General features: G+C 40.0%; 1 protein-coding gene across 1 annotated transcript; it reads right to left on the reverse strand.

The window, feature by feature from the left end:
- Nucleotides 1–4,495: 4,495 nt before the first annotated feature.
- Nucleotides 4,496–15,388, reverse strand: LOC119905004 (dysbindin-like). Its single transcript, XM_038721657.1, has 4 exons — nucleotides 14,945–15,388; nucleotides 5,954–6,103; nucleotides 5,461–5,610; nucleotides 4,496–4,836 (listed from the first exon to the last, which is right to left on the reverse strand). Exons 1-4 carry the CDS (start codon nucleotides 14,985–14,987, stop codon nucleotides 4,547–4,549), a joined length of 633 nt encoding a protein of 210 aa, XP_038577585.1. The 5' UTR covers nucleotides 14,988–15,388; the 3' UTR covers nucleotides 4,496–4,546.
- Between the last annotated feature and the right edge of the window lie 6,178 nt (nucleotides 15,389–21,566).

Below are 21,566 nucleotides of genomic sequence, written 5' to 3' on the forward strand. Positions count from 1 at the left end.
GTCTTTCATTGTGAGCAGGGAAGATGCCAGAGGTTATAAGTATAAGCTCCCATCAATTCAGAGGTTGGCAATTCCAAAGTACTTGAGTATGTATTAAAAGAGCAGACCCCTGAACCCTCATTGAAAAAAAAAAATCCATCACCTTGTTTCAATGTCATGGTTTTATTTTCCATAAATAATGATAATTTATAATAATTATTTTCACTATTGATGAGTTATTTTCTGATTTTATTTAAAACTGAATCCACATTTGCATGCAGCTCATGCAGCTTCCCTGTTTTTGTTGGTTCATTTACATTTGTCAGTCTAATAAATGCTGTAAAATCATCAAAATGGGCAGATGGATTGTGTCCAAAGAAAAAAAACTGTCTTATACCCAGGCTAAGTTCCTCACCCAATTTCATTGGAATTTCTTTTTTAATAAGAGGGCAATTATATCTTTTTTATTGCAAGCTTTCCTATGAAGCTCCATGCTGACAGTGGTGTAAGTGTCTGAGTAAAGACTAAGAATATTTCTGTTTTGCAAAACATCACGAAGGAAGATTTATTTTTGCTACAAATATTGTACATTTTCATGTTCTTTACTGATCACTTCATATTTATATTCTGTTTATTTCACCCAGTTAAAATGAGACATGTAGAAACAGCCATGTGTCACAGAGGGTCATGGAGTGCAGTGTTTCCGGTCTCTCATGTTCTGAGATTATCTTGTTCTTCCGTCTTGTGTAAGGCAGATGCTAAACATCCAGATCTGCCCTGGGGCATGTTTTACAGTTTTACAGGTGGGGTTTAGGGCACAACATTCAGAGAAAGTATGCTTAAAATTATTCGTTTCTCATCAAAGTCCACTTCACACTCCTCACACTGATGCATATGCATTAATAAACTACTGTATTGTGATCTTAAAAACTAATCATCCCTTACGTATAATGTTCAAATCTGAATTCAGTAGAAGGATGTTCTAGTCTTGAAAAAAGAAATGCACACCCGCTCTTCTAGTCCGTGTCTTGAAAGTGTGGGAATATAATACAACTTTATTTCATATTAACTCAGCAGATGCTGTGAGGATAGAGAGACATAAAACTCTTGGCAAGAAAATGAAGAGGAGAGCTCCTCCCTGCTGATTTAGCCTCAGGGCAACGTAATATTTGTTTGTTTTGTCACGCAATGCCACTTACAGTTGGACATGTTTAGCCAGCAGACTAAAGTTTATTACGTTCTACTGAAGTAATTGTTTGATTCAGTAAAGCCAGAATGTGTTATAAGATTCGTTTCTCCTATGTGACATTTGTGATGTAAAAAGTGAGCTAGTTCACACTTTGTTTCTGTCATTTTGCACCTTCTTTTGAAGATCCAATGCTGATTCTGCTACCTGATACAGTACAAGTTTGTCTATTCTCATGATGACGATGACCTATTTGACTTCAGACTTATATATATCGGTGCTTCATGCAGAATTGACATTACAGGAACTGAAGCTTTACAATTACCACTGACGGCAACGTTGCCCTTCACGATTGCTCTAAAAGTTGCTCTGTGTATCATCAGCTTTACACTGATTTTCAGTTGCTTTGATAACTGAGTAAGATTGGAATCTGAAGACATGGGTTATTGAGATAATGAAAGCTTTAAGTAACCTGGGATTTATATTGACAGTATTGGAGCAAAAGGTTGAATATGCTTCTAGAAAGACTTTTGAGTAGTCCCAGGTATGCAATCTTGTAGTTCCCGAGGCACTGTAATTAAACTAATCAGGCTTAGAGGTGTTGGGCCAGACGGATTTGCTCCAGTTGTGGAAGCATATGAGTGGTTGGTCTTGGTTAGAGGAGGCAGAACACTAAAGGTCATTGGTAAAAGGAAAGTTAGCGACAGATTAACTTGAGGGAAACAAGGATTTCTCTGAAGGTTTAGGAGGGCTTTATGAACTTATTTCAGAGATTAACGTTCAGTCAGCACACCACAGCCAATTGTGTTTTTCAGTATACCTGGAACCTGTAGGCCATGCCACATTAAGCGCTAATTAGAGTTCATGGTGATGGGTTTTACCACATAATTCCTGTCGGACGTTGTTATTGCAGTAGAAGGAATGAGACATGGTGCATCCCAGACCTGTAGGCCTGTGGATGAAGTCAAGTCAAGTCAGTGGTCAGGTTGTAGAACATGCAAGTTGTGGCCTGCCCAGAGTACAGAGATCTCAGTATGCTCCCCACTGTGTTGATAATTGTTGAGTTAAAATCTCTGTGTCTGTGGGTCAAAGCAACTCACTAGTCTGTGATTAAGAGACTATGTGCAAGCTCTTTGCCAAGTGGAAGCTCAAGAGAAACATAATGTGTCATGGAGAGGATAAAAAGCAGCGTCTTGTTTGTCAGCAGGCAAACTATTCCACGAACTTTAGCATCTAAGCAAATGCTGAGAGTAAACAACACGTACACTTGTAAAACCAGAAGAACTGGAACACAGAGAGGAGAGGGATAACTGCCCATATTCATCCGTACTGCATATCCTTGTGACATTACATTAAAATGTTCCATGTGTGGAAATTATTTTTGCACTCTATCATACAAGTGAACTCAATGTTTGGCTTTATTTAAGTCTTAAAACAATAGGTGTGCTCCCAGATTAATGGTGCACTGAATCAGGCTTTGCTTGCTGTAATCATCCTTCATGTTCATACTGGCCCTGAAGACCCCCCCCCACCCCCCAAAGCGATTTCAATGTAAGTGATGATGTTGTTGAAACATGTGTGGGCCTTCTAAGTGGTATTACAAAACAGGCTGGGCCAGTGCTAGCCTGTTAGCATTTTTTTTTCTTTCAGACGTTTCCTGTTTTTCTCAAGTTATTGGCATTTCAGGTAGGGTATATTGGATCTTCAAAAGTTGTCTGGTGTGAAGCTCCTTCATAACATCTAGAATAAACAGAAGTATTGATTACTGCAAGCACACATGTACATATGGACACGTGAGTATCGCTTTAAGAGTGACTTCAAAAAAACTTTATCTATACAGTCAGCAGACCTTCAAAGCATTGTAAATTATTTTGCCAACTGTTTGTTACATTTAATTATTTGCTACTCAGTTAGAAAGAGGTCTAGAAACAGCAGCAGAGAGGAAGGTGGTGTTGAGACATGCTCAGGACAATGCAGTATGAGAAAAACCCAAAGAGAAACCAATAGCAAGTGAGTGAAAGACAGACAACACAGGCAAACATACAGTAAATTGTAAATTGTAAAATAAACAGTTTTAACTTCTGTTTCATTTTATTTCGTTCATAGTAAGATTTTCAAATGGGCAAGAGATACACACATAATGATTAACATTGTAAAAATGTTGTTTTGAAAGTAGGGGTATACCTGTAATGTTTACCAGCCACACCCTCAGAGACACACACCCACATAGTCACACTCCCGCAAACAGACACATATTATACAAAGAACATAAACAAAGACATATTTGTCAACTGAATCACTCACTCTCTACATGGTCATACATATCCAACTCTCAAATGACATCTCACATGGAGGAGAGAGTACAGGTGTTACCTGCATAGTTCAGTATTGTTGTAGTTTTACATAACTGAAAACATAAAGCAATCATTAACAAACAAAATGGCATGCATTTACAAACACAGTTCCATTGATGATACTGTAAATAGTTTGCACATTCAAACGGCAAAAAATTCATGATCATGTTGTCAAAAAGATAAAACTTTTGGTTTTGCTCACTGGATTTTCTGAAAACACAAAAGAAGATGCATGAGCCCCGCACTTAAACAACATATTTAATCCTTTGAACTCCTTTGTCCAGTCACATGACCCATTAAGCCATTCACTCAACAGCTATCAGTCTGAAGTCTTAAAGAATTTAATTGTCACTGCAAAGCTATTTTCACAATGTAGACAAAGAAGTAAAAGCATGCTCAGGGAACAAAAGGCTTAATAGCTCACTACACTTTTAATGTAATCTTCAATGAAGAGGAAAATCCAAGTTAGTTAGTTCAGGTCCGGTAAAAGTTAAAAAGCTTTGATTACTTTTTACAGATTGCCTTGGATTTCCCTTTTCTGTATTTTTGTCCATGTGTTCACTGAATATGACTTTACTCTATTTCTGTTGTTGTACTTGTGTTCTACCCAGAAAGTCTGTAAATCAAAGATGCTTTATAGCCTTCTTGTTTTACATGCGGTTCGGCACCTGCGCTTTCAAGACACAAAATGGGCATCGAACGTTTCCCTTTGGCACTTGAACTGACAATAGTTTAATCTCAGCCAGAACAAGTTAGTGCATGGGAGCAGGATGAGTCATATCATTTGCATATGTGAAAGGAAACTTGGAATGTCGCCATTGCCATGAATTTCAACAAAGTTACTAGGAAAAATAGAGAAGAGGTTTATTCAGTGTATTCGGGAAAACATTCAAAAGACACAGGAAGTCACAGCCAGATCAACCATGCTAAGGTTTTTCCACAAAAGAAAGCAATGCAAAGTAGAGAGGCGGGAGATGGAGAGCTCTCCGACTCCTTTTACCCTCTCTACTGAGAGAAAATTCAGTCTTTATGAAGATTTAGTTGCAAGGCATCTTTCCTCCTCTTCTTCCTCCTCTGTTTCTTCATCCCTGGTATGGGGAACAGAGGTCAGCAGCAGAGTGTCGGCATGGACTTCTTCATCATCTGACTGGATCACAGGTGTGTCGACTCCACCCCCGCTGGTATCACTGGAACCAGATGATGTGGAGGACATGCGAGACTTTGAGTCAACTTCATTTTGCCGTTTCAAAGGTGCATGCTCCCTGTAGACAACCTCTGCATCTTCATCCTCCTCTTCTTCTTCTTCATCCTCCCCCTCTGTAAGCAGAAGCTGTTTAGAATGTGTCTGCAGTTCACCTGTTCTAGCTGTTTCAGCATGGTGCACCACTGTTCACTATAAAAACAATATTTCCCTGTAGGAACATCTACATGGAAATGCAATTAAAGCTGCAGATTCAATTTAAAGACTGCTATTTACGCAAATGTGTTGGAAAATTTATTTCCCTAATAAAAGGTTGCAGAGCTGTTTTGTAGCTGACTCTGAGGTGTTCATCTGCAGTTTTGACAAACCACAAATTGTCAGTGGGGAAACCTGTAATGTTCAGCAGTCTGGGGATTTCTGAAATGGTGCAAACTTTAAAAGTCCTGAATCTGAAATAATAATCTTATACTTTCCGGACACTATAGCTAACATCACTGCAACAGCATGTCTTGGTGAACCAGAAAGTAAGCTGAATTTAATGCTAGCGCACACAGAAAACAGACAGCTAGAGGACTATGAGGAGATATTCACTGAATTTGACAAAAGACCTGTATTAAAATCGCTTACCCAACCTTTAAGTGGCCTGCTTTTGTAAATCTGCCAGTGAAAGGTATTACAAGAATGGCTTGAAAAAGTACAGTTGCAGTGGGTCAATTGTAGCTCAGAGGCCATCAGTGCACCTGGTAGTGGAGATGCCAGCGCTTCCTCTTCTGTTCCTGAGCCTGAGTTTAGGAAAACGTCGAGGGCCTCCTGGTCAGAGATGTCCATCACGTCCATCTGCTCTAGGACGTCCACATTCACCTCCATAGAAGATATACTTCCCATGGGGGCTGCATATACAGGCAGAACAGCAGATATGATATAGATACACTCTGTTCATTTCAAATGCGATACATTTCATTTGAATGTTGACACTGTACTGTACATCACAGGGCCTATATTGATATATGATTTGCAGACAGATATAAAAGTTGAGTCAGCTTTTGAGTGAAACTGAATCATAGTTTGGTAAATGTTCAAGTCTGGTTTAATTATGTTAATAAATAGTGACAATTCAACACTGGCTATAAATGTATTTTAACCTGTAAAGAGTGTTGAATCAGATAATAAAAAAAATCCCAAACAAAAGTTGTTGCCACCGGGAATGGCACATAAGAAGAGACTTTCACTCACGTTTTCTGCAGTCGATCTGCAGGTGAGCTGAGGGCAGGTAGTTGTCCACATCATGCTGGTAGACCTCTTCAAAAAAGCGCTGTCTCTCCCTCAGCTTCAGGTGCTGGGCGGAATCATTGTCCAACACCCTCTGAGAGTTTTCTGTCTCCGCTGTCCACCAAAACAAGGCACATACCAAAAAAAATACATAATTATCATTCACTTCAACTGTCTTTTAATGCAGCACTGTATCTTAAATATTTTTGAAAAAAATCTAATTTATGTAGTATGCAGTTTGTGTTGGGCCGGAGGTGCTTGTTGCGGGTCATTCCTCATCCCTCTCTCCCCTCATTTCTTGTTGTGCCTACTGCTTCCTATCAATAAAGTCATACAATGTAAAAATGCTTAAGAAGAGATAATTGAGATAGAGATGTTTGTGGTTGCTTGGTACTGTTTGGCAACCTTAACTTAATGGATACAACTGTTTTAAAGCTGGCAACAGGTTAGGTAACAAGTCTATGCATTCTCTGAATGCCAGTGCGAAGAAGTGGAGATTCCCTGAGGCAGCAGCAGAGTAGAGCAAAGAAAAGCCCGGAAATGTGTCCCTTGTCAGCACATTTCTTGGGTCTCTGGGTCTTTGGTGACCTTTTAGTACAATACCTCACAAAAATAAGCCATTAAAATACATTTTCAAAGCTAGAAACACTAGCTCTCCTCAAGTAAAGTTATCACCTCAGCAGAGCCCTTGAGTACAATAAATAAATTATAGTTAGGCCCACATACAAGCCTAGTGGCTGTCCGGACCATGCATCTGTGATTCAAATGTTTATAGATCATTGATACAATAAAAAATTGGACCCATCAATTTGCTGGAGCTAGGCTAGACACATGGAACAAAGCGATTCGAAATGACCAATTCACAAACTCTCAATCTTGTGATTTGTACACTAACTCATTCACACTGTAATGTTACATGCATTCATTCTGTTCAAGTGTTTGTAGCACCTCCTGTAGGCCATTAAGTAAATGTCACCTGTTTGCGTCATTTTAGATGTGTGCGCTCTCATTGGCTGTTAATAGTCTGTTAATAGGCTGTTAATGTTAATAGTCACAATGATTGTAGTCACATGGTCAGTTCAGCATTTCCCTGTAAACAAGCTAGAGAACAGCGTGCTTCAAGTCCTCACTTCATCTTGTTCCATCTGCCTGTGTTAACCTGGGAGAAGCTTCAACATCTTCAACACTTCAACAAAAACTTGACCACTTTGAGTGCTGTCTTCAATAAACGGACATACAAGTGCACAATGATAACCAACTGAAAGTAGCACTAGATGGCTTCAATCAGTCATGAGTCAGGAGTGTCATTGAAGCCATCTAGTGCTACTTTCAGTCAAGTTAATCAAGAGTGTTTAGCTATCTGGTGATGTGTGCCTCACTACGCGCTCAGGTGCCAGAATATACACTTCACTTTCCTAATGCAAGATAAATAGAAAATTAATGGCATAACAGTCAACGGTTCTCCATGGTGTCTCTACTGGTGGTGGTAGAAGTAGCAGCAGCACCTTTGCATTTCCTGACGTGTTTTTTAAATGTATTTAGTCTTTTACCACTGACTGGTTGTGAAATTGTCGTTGTCCATAGACACATAGGACAATAAAGCACTGCCCACTTCCTTTCAGCACATATGTTAATGTTAGGGCTGTTCAGAAAGAGCAAGCCGGTATGGGTACAGCTGCGAGTGAATCAGGCAAGAAAGCACAATAATAATCTACTATGAACAATATAAATTATGTATTTTACATTATATAAATGATCTAACTTAGCTAACATTAATCACAATCCTTGCTGTGTCATCTACATATATCATTGCATAGGCCTAGCCCATCACTAGCAAAAATGCTCTAATATAGAGTCTCCCCTACAGGAAATTAACTAATTATCAAACTTGTGTTAGTAACCTGCTGTCATTTACAGTCAATGCATACTATTCATTGCAATATTTTCTTTACCCTTCTCGTTTGTCTTCATTTCTATTCCCACTTTACTTTTAGGCAAAGAAAAAGCTCTCATTATATTCTGATCTCTAGTAGTGATGATCAAAATACAGAAATGCAGTTTAAAAATAAATTTGACAACAAAGGAAGAGTTCTACTAATTGCATCACATTAGCTGTCTGACTAAGCAAAGGATTTGTTTACAACATTTTAGACTTTGGTTAATCTTTGGTTTTGATTGCAACAGTGCTCCCAAACCAATTCCACATTTTAACATTACTGTAAGTAAAGTATGTTGGGCCCTTGCAAATATCTGTGCACAGCATTTGCATGTTTGCAGATGTATCTAACTTATGGTACATACAGTATCCTTGATTCACAGGTGTTCTGATTTGCTTTCAGGGTGTTGGCATTGGTTTTAAGCGTAAAGGTTAGGGTAAGCATTTGTCAACATGTCCCTTACTCAAGTACCATCTTTCAGCTGCAGTTACTCTTTTATTGGAGACTCGTGCATGGGCAGAAGGTGTCCAAAAATGAGAAGTCAACAGTTGCAAACCTTGCAAATCTCTAAAAAGCCCCTAGATAGCAACATGTGATGCTACTGAGATTTTTTTTATTTCAGTGCGTGGCAATAAAGACATGTTATGTAAAATAAGAGAGCATCTGTCCTTAAGTCTACCTCCAGCATCGACCTTTGCCAGGCTGACCAGCTGTGGTTGTGTAACCGTGCTACATCCTACTCAGCACACATTGTGCCTTCTCCCACTGGACTCCATGAGCTGACACTTTGACTCATGTCACCAGTGTTTTAATGTTTGTGTGTGTGTGTGTGTGTGTGTGTATGAATGTAAGTGTAAGCATTTTCACATAAACTGTGTGCTTATGTGTTCATGCTTTTGTGTGCATGGATCTGTATGCATGCTACTTGCTTTATGCTCATTTTGTCACCCTGTGTGTATTATAATTGTATAATATTGTAAAAAGCTTTCGTGACTAACATTTTTGCATGATGCCAGCAGATGGATCCAGTAACACACAGTAACAACATTCACTTTACTTCATCTACAGACCTTTTGAGTGTGACTTTTTTCTCTTGTTTGAAAACAAACACATCTGTGTTATCCAGCCTCCCTCTTCAGACATCTCCATCTCTGGAGACCCAACAAATCAGTCTGCCAGTCACGCTTCCACAGCCTTGGAGGGGTGTGTGTCACTGTCATGCACTAACGACAGCCTTTTATTCTGTCATTCAAGCTGTCTGTGGAGGCAAGAATCCACTCTGTGGTTCACAGTTGCTCAAGTTGATATTTAAAAGAAGAAACTGGCAACACAGTCAATGATATAAAGCTTACAGTGACATGTAAATAGTGTGAATGTCCTCCTGACATGTTATTGCTGTGGGAACTCGTATTTCTGGTATCAGATAACCAAACCCTGAGCTACACTGGTGATGTTTCTGTATCATTTGTTATTTCTGAAACATTTAAAATCCTAAAAAAGAACTTAATTGCAACTTCATCATTTCCCAAGGTGATGTCACTGAATGCCTTAAATTATTTTAAGGAAAAACACTAATATTGGAGAAGCTAGAATTGTTTGCTTTAAAAATGACAAACAAGTAATAGATTATTCTTGCCACTTAATTTGATGTTTTTGATCGTTGCAGCTCTAGAAAAAAAAAACACAGTAATTTATTACCACACCATAAGCCCACACCCCAGCATGACAGCACATGGCAAAAAGAACAGCGCGATTAAGGGACATCCTCTTTAGAGAGACCAATGACCTCAACATGCCAAACTGCCAAAACATCCTGCCACCCTGTTGCCACCTGCCAGTGTCCATGATCATTCAGAATTCATTATTCTGCAGTAGGGGGAAGCTTGAGACAAATGAACCAGTTCTGGCTGTTACAGCAATGATGAGGCCTCTGATGATGATGATGAAACTACACAGCTTACGTAAGCTTCAATTTTGCCTGCTGGCCTTATGGGGGTCTCTTTCTCTCTCCCTCTCTGAGTATGTCTCCCTTTCTCTCTCTCTCTCTCTATATATATATATTCACTACTAAAGTTGACATGGCCAGTGGACGTGCCCAACCCACGCAAGTGCTCAGCTGCATATCTCTATCCGTCTGCCCCTGTGTGGGAGAAAAACATGTATGTAAAAGATTGACTCATCAAGATAAAGTTTTCCACCACCCTGCTGTGGAAGACGTGTAGGAGGTCTCCATGCAAATTGGCTAAGGTTACATTACTACCATGCTCTGTGTGAGACCCAGATGGTGTTCATAGCCTCTGCGGGGGAATCCCTTGCTTTTGACAAGGGTTATTAACTGCCAGCGGTTCTTATATGGCTGTTCAAGTAAAGTACTTTTTCCACTTTCAAATCTTAAATCCAATGCTACCCACTCATTCAATATTTCCCTCTTTGCACTATTTCTATTGTTTACAATCTACTGAACACTTGTCTTGGTCATTGTTGCTTTTTAATATATATTTTTATATACACCTATTTTTCACCTACATGTATGTACAAAAGTGTGTTCTCTCTGGGAGCTTCAACTTCCTCTCATCGTCCAAAGACATGCAGGTACATTAATTGGTGACTCTAAATTACCCTTAGGTGTGAACGTGAGTATGTGGTTTTTTGTCTCAGCGTGTGTGTCTTTCCGGGACCCTGCATGGATAAGCGGTATAATGGATGGATGGATGGATGTGCATAATCATTTTATGTTTACTTTTACCTGTCTTTGTTCTGCTTTGTTCTGTGTGCAAGTACATTAGGAGCAACTTCAACCCAGATTCAGATTCCTTGTATGTGTACACATACTTGAAGCCTGATTCTTATTCTAATTTTTGGTCTTTACTTATATACAGGGTTAGGTGTCTCAGAGCCAGTCCAAAGAAAACTCATTGCAAGAAAATAAGCTATTGTTATGTAATGAATAAGAACAGCAAGTATGAACACTGACCTAGCACTGATTTAATAGTCCTGTGTTAAACGAGGCAACCCATTCAGTTCAGGCTGCTGCTTTACCCTTATCTAGGCTGCAAAATAGAGGTCACATGGAAAGGATTTGCTGTTGGGTCAAGGAACAGCGATCAGCTGTGATGGCTGACTGTTGCTTTGTTAGGGAAGTGTTAGCCTCAGGATATTAAGAGGCATAGTTTATTAAAAATAAAGAAGAAAATAAGAAAATAGGAGAGGAGAGGAGAAGTACCAGGCTTCAAATCACTCCCTACACTGATTTACCAGACGCATTGCATGTCTATGACTGCTTACAGTACACTAAAACACACCGTGGCTTTGTTACAAACACTGATGGACAGTAAAAACAATGCTATTTCAAAAGATAGCCAGAATTAATAATTCAGTATGACTGCGGTGTGCAAAAACTGGTTCTGGCAGTTTCTTACATCTAAAAGTCATTCTGCTGATGATTACCCTGGGACACAGTAGCAGTGTTGTTACCCTTACCTCTGCATAACAGGATCCAGGAATTATAACTTGAGTCTCAGTTCAGGGACCACCACTCCTTTCAAAGATGGAGCTTATGAAGGTGCAGTCTGAGAACTGAAGGCTTCTGCCCCTAATCTACGCCTCCTCGAGAAATGTGATTGTCAGAACAAATTCCCACCCTTATTGTGCACTAAGATCGTCACTAGCCTCCGAGCATATTTACTCTGTCTCCCATTCACTTCAGTTAAAGCTCCCAGAAGAATCACGTATCACAGTTGACCTTTGTTCAACTTTTTTCGGCAATAGAAACAGCAATCCATTATGCCGGAGAATGGTATGGAGAGGTCAAAAATTAACAGTGTGCCAGAGGCTGAAAAAGGACTGCCATATTGACCTGTTTTGACATGTTAATTTCTTAGATGCAATATAACATAATTCATTCTGAATTCTATGTCTCTTCCACCATAGATGCTCCTGCGCCTTTGTTCATCTCACGTCACTATTTGAAAAAAACGTGACAAGAGAAGTCTTCACGCTTGTCTAAGACATAAGGACAATTGTTAAGCTTTACAGTACTTGAGTAGCTGCCCTTTGGAATTCCATAACACATGATGACAGATGATTGACAGGACCTATGCTAACCCAGAAATTCCTGCTCCATTCAGACACACTGAACCATACTTACCTAGTGCTTACTGTTACATAATGCTGGTACAATCCTTCAACTGCACACCCTATAACACTGTACTACTACTATACTCCTACTGCCTTGTAGTGCATGTCTATGTAGCTTTTACTGCCTTGGTTGTGTGTATAAGCATGTAGGATGTCTGTGTTGGCTGAGTTTTTACAAAAGAAAGAAAGGAAGGAAGATAGAAAGTAAGAAGTTTGTCAAATAAAGCAGTATGTGGTGTTATGCAATATGAGCCTGCTGTGCATTATTCCTGGTATAAAGTAACTGTAGTGTCAGTGATTTGAGGCAAAGGGCTTTACCAGCTCTGCTTGCCTCAGCTAAGCCTCATACTGACAAATACAAGGGTGCAGTGACACCATGCATTTTTTGTGCCTTTGCTGTGTCAAGGCAAACACACACTGAATAGAAAAAAATTCTATGGCTTTAATACTGCAAGAAAACCTTTCTTTTCCCCCTGTTTCTTTATCCTCTTTGTAGTCCACATTTTCTCAGCCACCCTGATTCTTTCTGCTCCAGGCATTTTCACTCATGCATCGCTGTTTATCAGATATGTCAGCAATCCTTTATGTCTAGAAATTTAACACTAGATGTTGATGAAATATGTCTGAGTGTGTGTGTGTGTGTGTGTGTGTGTGTGTTTGTGTGTGTATTTGTGTGTGTATTTGTGTGTGTGTGTGTGTGGGGGGGGGGGTCAGAGGGAGTGCAGGTGGGTGGTCCAGGGCCACAGGTGACAGTTCAGCTGAAGCACATGTTTTCTTCATCCTTCTGATTATTTCCATTGTCTAATCCTTTTGTCATTTCCTCTGCTCTGCTCCTGATAATCCACACTGCTAATCTTGAATTGCCATTCATATATGACAAATTACACATATATCTATCGGGTTGTTTTATTTTGCCACAGCATGCAATGTGCATTTGTTCCTCTCTGTTGTCTTCTTTCTGGCTACCTTATTAGCTTCTTTTCTATGATGAAAACATTCAACTCTGAATACATGCATCGTTAGCCTCTCTGTGTCATTGCTACACAGTAATGTTACAGTCATACATCAAGAGTCCTGAGAACTGTACTGGAAGCAGGGAACAAATGTTCCTATTGAACCAAACAGTCACATGGTGAAGCATTCAATTCCCTTGTGGCAAGTGGAATGAAATCCCATGATTGTCTTTCTGTCTTCAGTGAAGAGAGACCACGTGTCTGTGTGCAATAGAGAGAGAGCTAGTAAGGCAGTTGCACTGCATGGCCAGTCACTTTTGACAGCACATCTATCTTAAACTCCCCCCCTCCTCTCCTGCAGCTCCTAATTCCCCCCGGGAACCGATGATGGTGTCACCCAGCTCTCAGCGGTATACAGTCAGATCATTTTTTGGTACTACTGCTGTTATTTACTGAGCCAATCGCTCTCCGCTGATGGCTTTATAGCCACAGCAGTCCATAAAGCATAAATCATTTATGAGTGAGATCACTGCACCACAGCAGTCACCTCCCCCGCCATGCTTCCCCACTACCCTCTCCACCCACATACAGATATCCATAAACACACAGCCTAGTAATAGACAGTAAATCTTGACTGGTCATTTATATCCCCCCCGTCTTCCCACAATACCCACCATCATCATCGCCATACCACAGGAAGCTCTACCTGAAGCCTAGAGCAACAAATACTTTACATTGACACAACATTTAAATTAAGTCGACATCCATTAGTTTCATTAGGTCACTCTCATCTTTAGGTTCCTATGACCCCACTGTTGTGGTTATGTCTTGAACCTTGTTCGATGACTTGCTCCATAAATGTCTGATCAGTATTCCCAGGCCATTCCTTTTCCCAAAGCCATTAAGGCACTTCACTCAGGGCTAAATGCAAAGATGACCTCCAGCCATGGCCACTGCTCCCTATTTAGGTCAATCAAAACAGGGCTTTCAGTAGTCGCCGCAGAGATCATATATAAAGCTCTGCCTCTTTAGTCTGTACACTTTAAAAAACACCTATATGCATTCCCACATAGAAACATATTCTCCACAGCAAGTAGCATGGGAAAATAGTAGACTGTTCTCTTGATAATTAAACACAAAACAAAGCTCTTGTGAGGTAAATTGTTCAATTAAAAAGCAAGAAAATGTTCTTCTGTCAAGCAGGTAGCAGTTAACATGTCTGCCCTTGCTCTATATAGACCGTCTTCCTTTAGCTGAGTCAGACTCTAGGAAGTAGTTGTTATACCTTCACTGTGATTAAACCTCATCTGCATCAACAGTATATCGCACCGCCATCAAGGCTGCCTAATTTAGTTAAAAGGAGGTGGACTATGGCTGTCATTACTTTGGACAATTAGATTTTTACAGCAGCTGCTAATTAGGCTTGGTTCAAGGCTGGACCAAGAAGTAAAAGGATAAATTGAACATTTGTAATTTAGTGTTTTTTAGTGAGCAGTAATTTAATGAATCCTTGGGGGAGCAGTTGTCATTAACATACCCCAGAGAAATTTATGTAACAACCATGCAGTACCTACAATACACACTTTATGTAACATAAAATACAGCTAAAATCTATCATTTATCTCATCAAAGAGCTAACCAATGCTGAATTAAACATGTAGAGCTGAACCAGTAGTAGGGAATTAAACCCTCTGCACAATTTTATAACAAAACCCTTCCCTTGGGATATGCAAATTTGTCATGCGGGAATAAATGTTGTACATACCTGCCCAGAATGAAAGAGCACATCAAGAGTTAAATTACAAAAACAATGCAGAGTAAATCTCTATACAGGACATAAAGTTACAGTATATTGTACAGTACTGGAAGTCGGCATACTTTCGCTTAAGCTGCATTTCTAGTAAGCTCATCTACTGTTGGTTACTTACATGTCAGACGCTTGTTGTGGTTGGTTGACCCAGTCGACGACATGATCCAGTGGATATGGGACTGGTTGAAGAGAGTGTTTTTCCTTTGAGTGTGTGTGTGGATTTTTGTCGTCCTCCTGTCAAGGCTCCTGGACAGGATGCTGGTGGTGTGTGTAGTGGCTGGTCATCTAGTCACTACAAATCTCTTGCATCTCTTCACATTGGCTCTAGGACTTTAAAGATAGTACATCCACATAACACTTTTTCTCCCTCCCCTGCCCTCTTCTCTTCTCTTTCTGCCAATCTGCTCTGCCTTTTGCTGTGTTCGGTGTCTCCCTCCCCCTTCTTTGAACGCCTTTACTCTTCTTTCTAGGTTTTTCCTCTCACTGCTTCACACTCTCATCTCGGCTGCCTCTCTGTGTATCACAAACAGAGACACACGCTCTCTTGCTCGCTCAGCAGGGTTGTAGGGAACTGTGCAGCTTAGAGACAGGGGGAGAGTGATAGTGGGCTGTTGCACTGTGGCCTGTACCAACTGGTGACAATGAGGGGGTCAAGAGGATCAGAAGGAGTATAGACCTTCTACATAATATTGAGAAATATACCAGGATCAAACCCCTACCACCTCAACCATCACTGCTTTGCTTTAAATTTTTGTATTTATTTATTCACTTTGTTGTAGGATGAAAGTGAGCTGTGATAAGACAAAAGGTACTGCAAATTAATACACATTCTCTAACAGTGAAAAAAACAGAAATGTACATGCAGAGTATGTATTTGTTTTATGTAATAAAACCTATGTGATGCTATGTAATGTTGTGTTACATCATGTCATGTTGATTGTTTGTCCGTGTTTGTTTATAAATGCTCCGTATTTGTATAGCGCCTTTCTAGTCTTTTTGAACACTCAAAGCGCTTTTACCATTCACACACTGAGCCTAAGTGCTCAAACAGAAACTAACATTCAACATTCATCCTGGTGGAACAGCAACCAGGGGCAAATCGGGGTTCAGTATCTTGCCTAAGGACATTCAACATGCAGCCTGGAGGAGCCAGGGATTGAACCGCCGACCTTCCGATTAACAGGCAACCTGCTCTAGCTCCTGAACCACAGCCATTATATTCATTATATTATTTTTCAGTACAGTTTTCTAATAAGGTATACTATATAAAGGATTTATACAGTTTAGCTTTTGTCCTTATTAAATGAGTATTCTAGGAATTTAATATTGCCCTTCCATAAAGTTGTCTGTACTCACACCAAATCAGGCTTTGCCGCAAAATGTCCTGTCCTCCCATTAATTTGAATCGGGGTAGTGCGTTTGAGCAGCAGTGGTGAGGACTGCAGGGGATGCAGAAAAAAACACTGCAGCGAAAAACTGAAACAAAATCAACTGAGAGATGTAAACTGACGTCAGACTAGTCAAACTGCAACAGTCAACAGAGAGACAAAGCTAGAAAGTTTGTTTAGAGAAATAAAGAGTTATTTTCTGATTGTTTCATTGTTGTATTCTAAAGCACACATAAACATGCCCACATACACACCACCACACAGCCCCTGATTTAGTGTGAATATAGCCTTAACACCAAGCCATGCTCTGTGAGCTAACATGCTGACAGTGGCAATGCAAAATGCAAATGCAGGTATAATGTTAACCATATTTACCATCTTAGTTTTGTCTGTTAGTATGCAAGTACTGGAGTACTGCACAAGGTTTGTCCTGATCAATGGCACCAAACTAAAAGACAGAGGCTAACTTTATTAGGACTTAGAGGCCAGTGACAAAAACAAAATTCTGATCTAAATTGTTTTCTCTCCAGTGTTTATGACTGAACAGGTGTAAAAAAGATTTTGCCAGGATAACCCTTTTAAATTCCTGATTTTTTGTTCTAGCTATCCCTGACAGGTGGGACAGGTGTGCTCTGGTCTGCTTGACATATTCTCCATGGCGCGTAGAGACACTTTTGGGACACAACGTGGCATGTCTGGTAAGAGCACGAATATTGGCTATGGCAGCAATCAGCTCTGGCAGCCGGGGTGCAGCCGTCCCTGTGTGAGTCCAGGATCGCTCTTGCCAAGACCCTTGTCTCTCTCACCACATCTCGTCTTCTCAAAGAAAGATTTCAGTCTTGACCAAAGTGGTGGAGAGACTGACTGACACTGCCAACCACAGAGCCACACAGCTAGCTAGAGTCAACACTTCTAAGGACAGAGGGTGTCACATGCTGTACAGATTCTAAATTTGTAATATGTGCTATTGGGCTATATAAATTAAAATTACTTGACTTGACTTCCCATAGTTCATCTTACAGTGTCTTTATATTACACCATCCCTGTCAGGAAAATGTCTGCTATTTTAAAGCTCCACATCTGTAGTAGTCGAGTAGAAGTCTGTATCGCAGGCTTACCGTCAGATATTTGTATTCTGCAAGCCCCAAATGAGATAACAATGATGAGATCATAAGGGATTCTTTTCTAAGCCACTGAAGACATTATATAACTCTTTTCACAGGCTACAGAGTGCTTGCAGAGTAAACTGAATGATGAATAACATCATTCAGTTTACTATTTACGAATGACTTATTATTTATGAAAGGATTAATAATAAGCAATTAATACCTTTTGAGATCCCAGGTTGCAGAAAATCAATTTCCTCCAGCATTGCTTTGTTTTGTTTTGTTTTTTGCTAGCACTTTAATTCATTAGGACAAAACATTTACATTTGCAGACTTGATAGCTAATTAAAAGGTGAAAAAGTCATTGTCCTTTATTAATCACTAGAGGTTTAATAGCTTATTAGAAAGAAGAAGAATTATTTATGTATTAATAGCAGCAGAAGATCCCTCTGCCCATGATATTTCTACCCATGAGCCTTTGTAATATTGAGTGCAGAGATTTAGGGTTGCATACAATAAAGATATAAAAATAACAATAAAGAGGATTACATACATTCTTTTCTGTTTGCAAATCAAACAGATTCTTTTTGCGGGCTTTGTAAGAGGTTTTAAATGCAAGAGTGAATGAAAGAGTGAACAAAAGCACCCATAAGCATGTAGTAATATGTAACTAAGCACACATGAACACGCCATTAAAAGCACACATATTCCCACAAATACACACACCCAGCGCACAAATGCACACCGTAACTGTCACACATGGGGCATTAATAGGCACTTAGCATCATGGACTCTAGATGGTCCTGACTCCCCCTTCCCTAATAAGAGGCTTCTAACAGCCAATTACATCATACTTAAGCTGGAGGAGGCTGCTCCAGTCTAACCACTAATGTCATGGAAAACTCATTGCAGACTACATGAGGAGATAGAGAATTATCATAGGATATGATTCACAGCCTTTTTTTTCTCCATTCTGATGCTGCGGTCATCTATGGACTCTGAGATGATTAATATATTCTTTCACCACACAGTTTCACAGGCAGTCTATTTAGATTTTATCTGATCTGATATCAAACATATTTCAGAACAGGGAGCGCCACAAGTCAGCTTTATCCTTCAGTCTTGACAGTAACTCATTTGACTATTGCATTCACAGCATTAACTGCCATATTACCCGTATTGCTGCATATATTTTATTCTTATATTTTTATATACCATGTCAATTTAACATTTTTATATTTATAATAAATGTTTATTGTTATGTACCAAATCACCGGAGCAAATTACTTGTATGTGTAAATCTACCTGGCAAAAAATCTGATTCTGATTCTGTTTTTCATTCTATTAACATCTCTAGAAGATGTGAGAGAAGATTTTCCCCATCACTGCATGTGCCAACACCTAATCCACCATAGTGTACATAAGGTCCATGTTCCGTATTTTAACCTCATTGTCAAGGCAATATTGGCATCTGCTGGTAAAGATTGTGTATTACACTTAGTGAGCGCCTCCTGTGTACAGTTGACTATACAAGCACAATGATTCCTTCAATGAATTTCATCACTTAATTGACGGAACCATTAATACTTGGCACCAATCTCAGGAAAATCATATATATTTCACATGTGCTGTTCTCTTGAACAACAACAGACCAAGTGTGTGCTTTTGATTAGATATCTCTTTGGGAAATGAAACTGTTTCACGTGTATAAGAGAAGCCACAGTCAGCAAATTATTTTTTTTTGAAAACACAATCAAAATCACATTTGTATCAAATTTGTATGTCATCTTTCAGATACTTCCAGGTTTAGTTCATTCAGGTAAACAAAAGGGGATTTCCAGTGGTTGTTACACAGTGTTATTGTGTGTGCTCACATGAGTGTGTATGCATGCGTGTGTGTGCATGTGTGTTGTGCCTGTTGCTCTTTCAGCTCTATCAGTGCTGGCTTCCTCTTTGAAACTGTGTTGTCTCAATTTTCTGCAGCAGAGTCTCTGATGTGGCTTGTGAGTCATACTGTGGTAAATATACACATTTGCGCATGCACATATGCATGCACACACACATAAGACAGAGTCACAGGCAGATGTATTCATATCTACACACACACTATTCATGGTCACTACAGTTAGTATTCCCTTTGACTTTCACGTTACACTTTTGGTTGAGCAATACGCAGTAAGCCTACTGACATAAGCTGCTGGATTTTCTCACACAGCTAAGCCTGAGCGACAGACAAAAAAAAAGTTCTCATCTTCACTTCACATCTTCACAGCCGCACCAGACAGTGAAGTCAAAGCCATCAAACTTTATTAAAAATATCACATTGTGGTGTATGGGGATATTCTAGGGGTCACCATGGCAACAGACATTCAAGTGCCAAATGCACGAAATGTGCACACCTGCCTGCCAGTGTTCCAACTTTTGCCTCTGAGCCATAGACAATATCTAGGTGCTGTTTGCTAAATGTGGCAGGACGGAGAGGCGACAGTGGCAATGCCTTTGTTCTCAGAACGAGGAGCACACAGCTCTGTCAAGGTGTTAATTAGCCATTGTGAGACATGAAAGTTGTTAGGATTGTGCTTGCTTCTGCTGTGAGATGCACAACCTTTTGTGTGAAACATCTTTGTCTTGCCAGACTCTGTAAAGAATGCAACATAGTGAGTGACAGCTACTTTGAAAGTAGCAATGCTTTATGAATACAGCCACCGCATTCAGTACTCTCTGTTACAGTACATCTACCTGTTATGTCATTAAAACTTTCTGACAGCACTGAGCTCACTATAATACGCCATGTCTCAGTTGTGATTTGTCTTCCTGCTGCTCTGGATATGTATGTCGTAATCTATGGTTCACACAGTAAGGTCTCAAATTTGAAATAGTCCCAGCTCTTTCATCGTGTTGTGCCTCTGTGCGTATGAGCTGTGAAGGTGTGCACTTGGAACGATCAGTTTTGGGGTGAACATGATGGTTTGTGATGTCAGTTTTGCAAGCATGTGCAGTGTTTTTCAGTGTCTAAATGAGATCTAGTGACTCATGTGGAGAAAACAGGCTGCTTGGACTGTGTGACTGAGTATCGGTTTGACTCGTCATGCCGAGCCTTACCACTGATATACAGCACTGAACTTAACATTTTCTTGTGGCTATTAGTCATTGCCAGATAATAAAGCTAACCGCACAGTAAATGGTTTGGGTGATCCTAAAGGCCAACTACATTTTGTGTTTCCTGTCCGTGGAAATGTCAAATGAAGTCCGTGTGATATTATGCATTTTGAGTCAACACAACAAAAAACCACATCGTTGTCCATTGTTGGAAGGAGTTTACATTATGTGTAAGCAAACAGTGATTAAATCTGTGAATGCTACCATTAAGTAATTTCCTGAAAATACTTATGACATACTAATGAGAGCTTATAAGAGGATTTGTTGGGTCGCTATTGTAATAATAAGATTTCAATAAATGTGCCAGTATGTCACAGTTTTTAAATGGCTCTATTATTTATGGCTGAGATTTCATCCCTGGGGTTTGTGTGTACAATAGTTCATGTTCGGAAATAACATAGCATTTGGATGTTTCTGTGGGCATGTGTGTGCGTGAATGTATGCATGAGTATGTGAGTCACGCACCACTATCCAGCCCCCTGGGCTTCGAGTTCTGATGCCCATCTTTCAGCTCCTCTACTGCACAGTGAACCCAGTGAACCTTCTGCTGTTTACACTCTCCCCCTCCTCCTGCTCGCTCTGTCTCTATTTATCTCTCTCACACACTCTCATGCTCATCTATTCTCCCTCCGTCTCTCTCTTACTTTTCTCTCTCCATCTCCCTCCAGCTCCCTACAGTACATCTCTCTTTCTCACGCACTCACACTCTCTTGTGTTCTTAGTCTTTTCTCTCCCAACCCATCCTCCGTCTCTCTTTATAACTGTGCCTCTGTGTATCTACCTCTGCAGATCAAGACTTATTCAGACTCCGACAGTCTCTAACTCTATAAGGTTCAGACAGACACTCAGGGTCTTTCTGTGTTAGGGTTGTCTCTTTTGGTATGTAGACGTGCGGCCAGATAAAGAGTCAGACAGAAAGAGAGTAAGTGACTGAGGGAGGAGTGGATTGAGAGAAGCAAATGGAAAGAAAAGAATAGTGTTGGTGCTTTTCAGACATTCAAGCATGATACTTGAGAGGAATCAGCATAGATATCATCCTAATTTCCAACCTCCACCTCCTCCTCAGTGCTGTCCTCCTTCTCCGCAT

Source organism: Micropterus salmoides, unplaced genomic scaffold (genome assembly GCF_014851395.1).
Source record: "Micropterus salmoides isolate LMB-PRFRI ecotype aquatic unplaced genomic scaffold, ASM1485139v1 Ms_hic_scaffold_16, whole genome shotgun sequence".
NCBI lineage: Eukaryota > Metazoa > Chordata > Actinopteri > Centrarchiformes > Centrarchidae > Micropterus > Micropterus salmoides.

Bases quoted from the DNA above. Each gene is read 5' to 3' on its own strand.
- LOC119905004 (XM_038721657.1), bottom strand. From the start codon at position 14,987: ATGTCGTCGACTGGGTCAACCAACCACAACAAGCGTCTGACAT. The intron at 6,104-14,944 runs GTAAGTAACCAA...TTTGGTGGACAG, and splicing joins CCACAACAAGCGTCTGACAT to CGGAGACAGAAAACTCTCAG. The intron at 4,837-5,460 runs GTGCACTGATGG...TTCTGCTTACAG, and splicing joins GCTGGCATCTCCACTACCAG to AGGGGGAGGATGAAGAAGAA.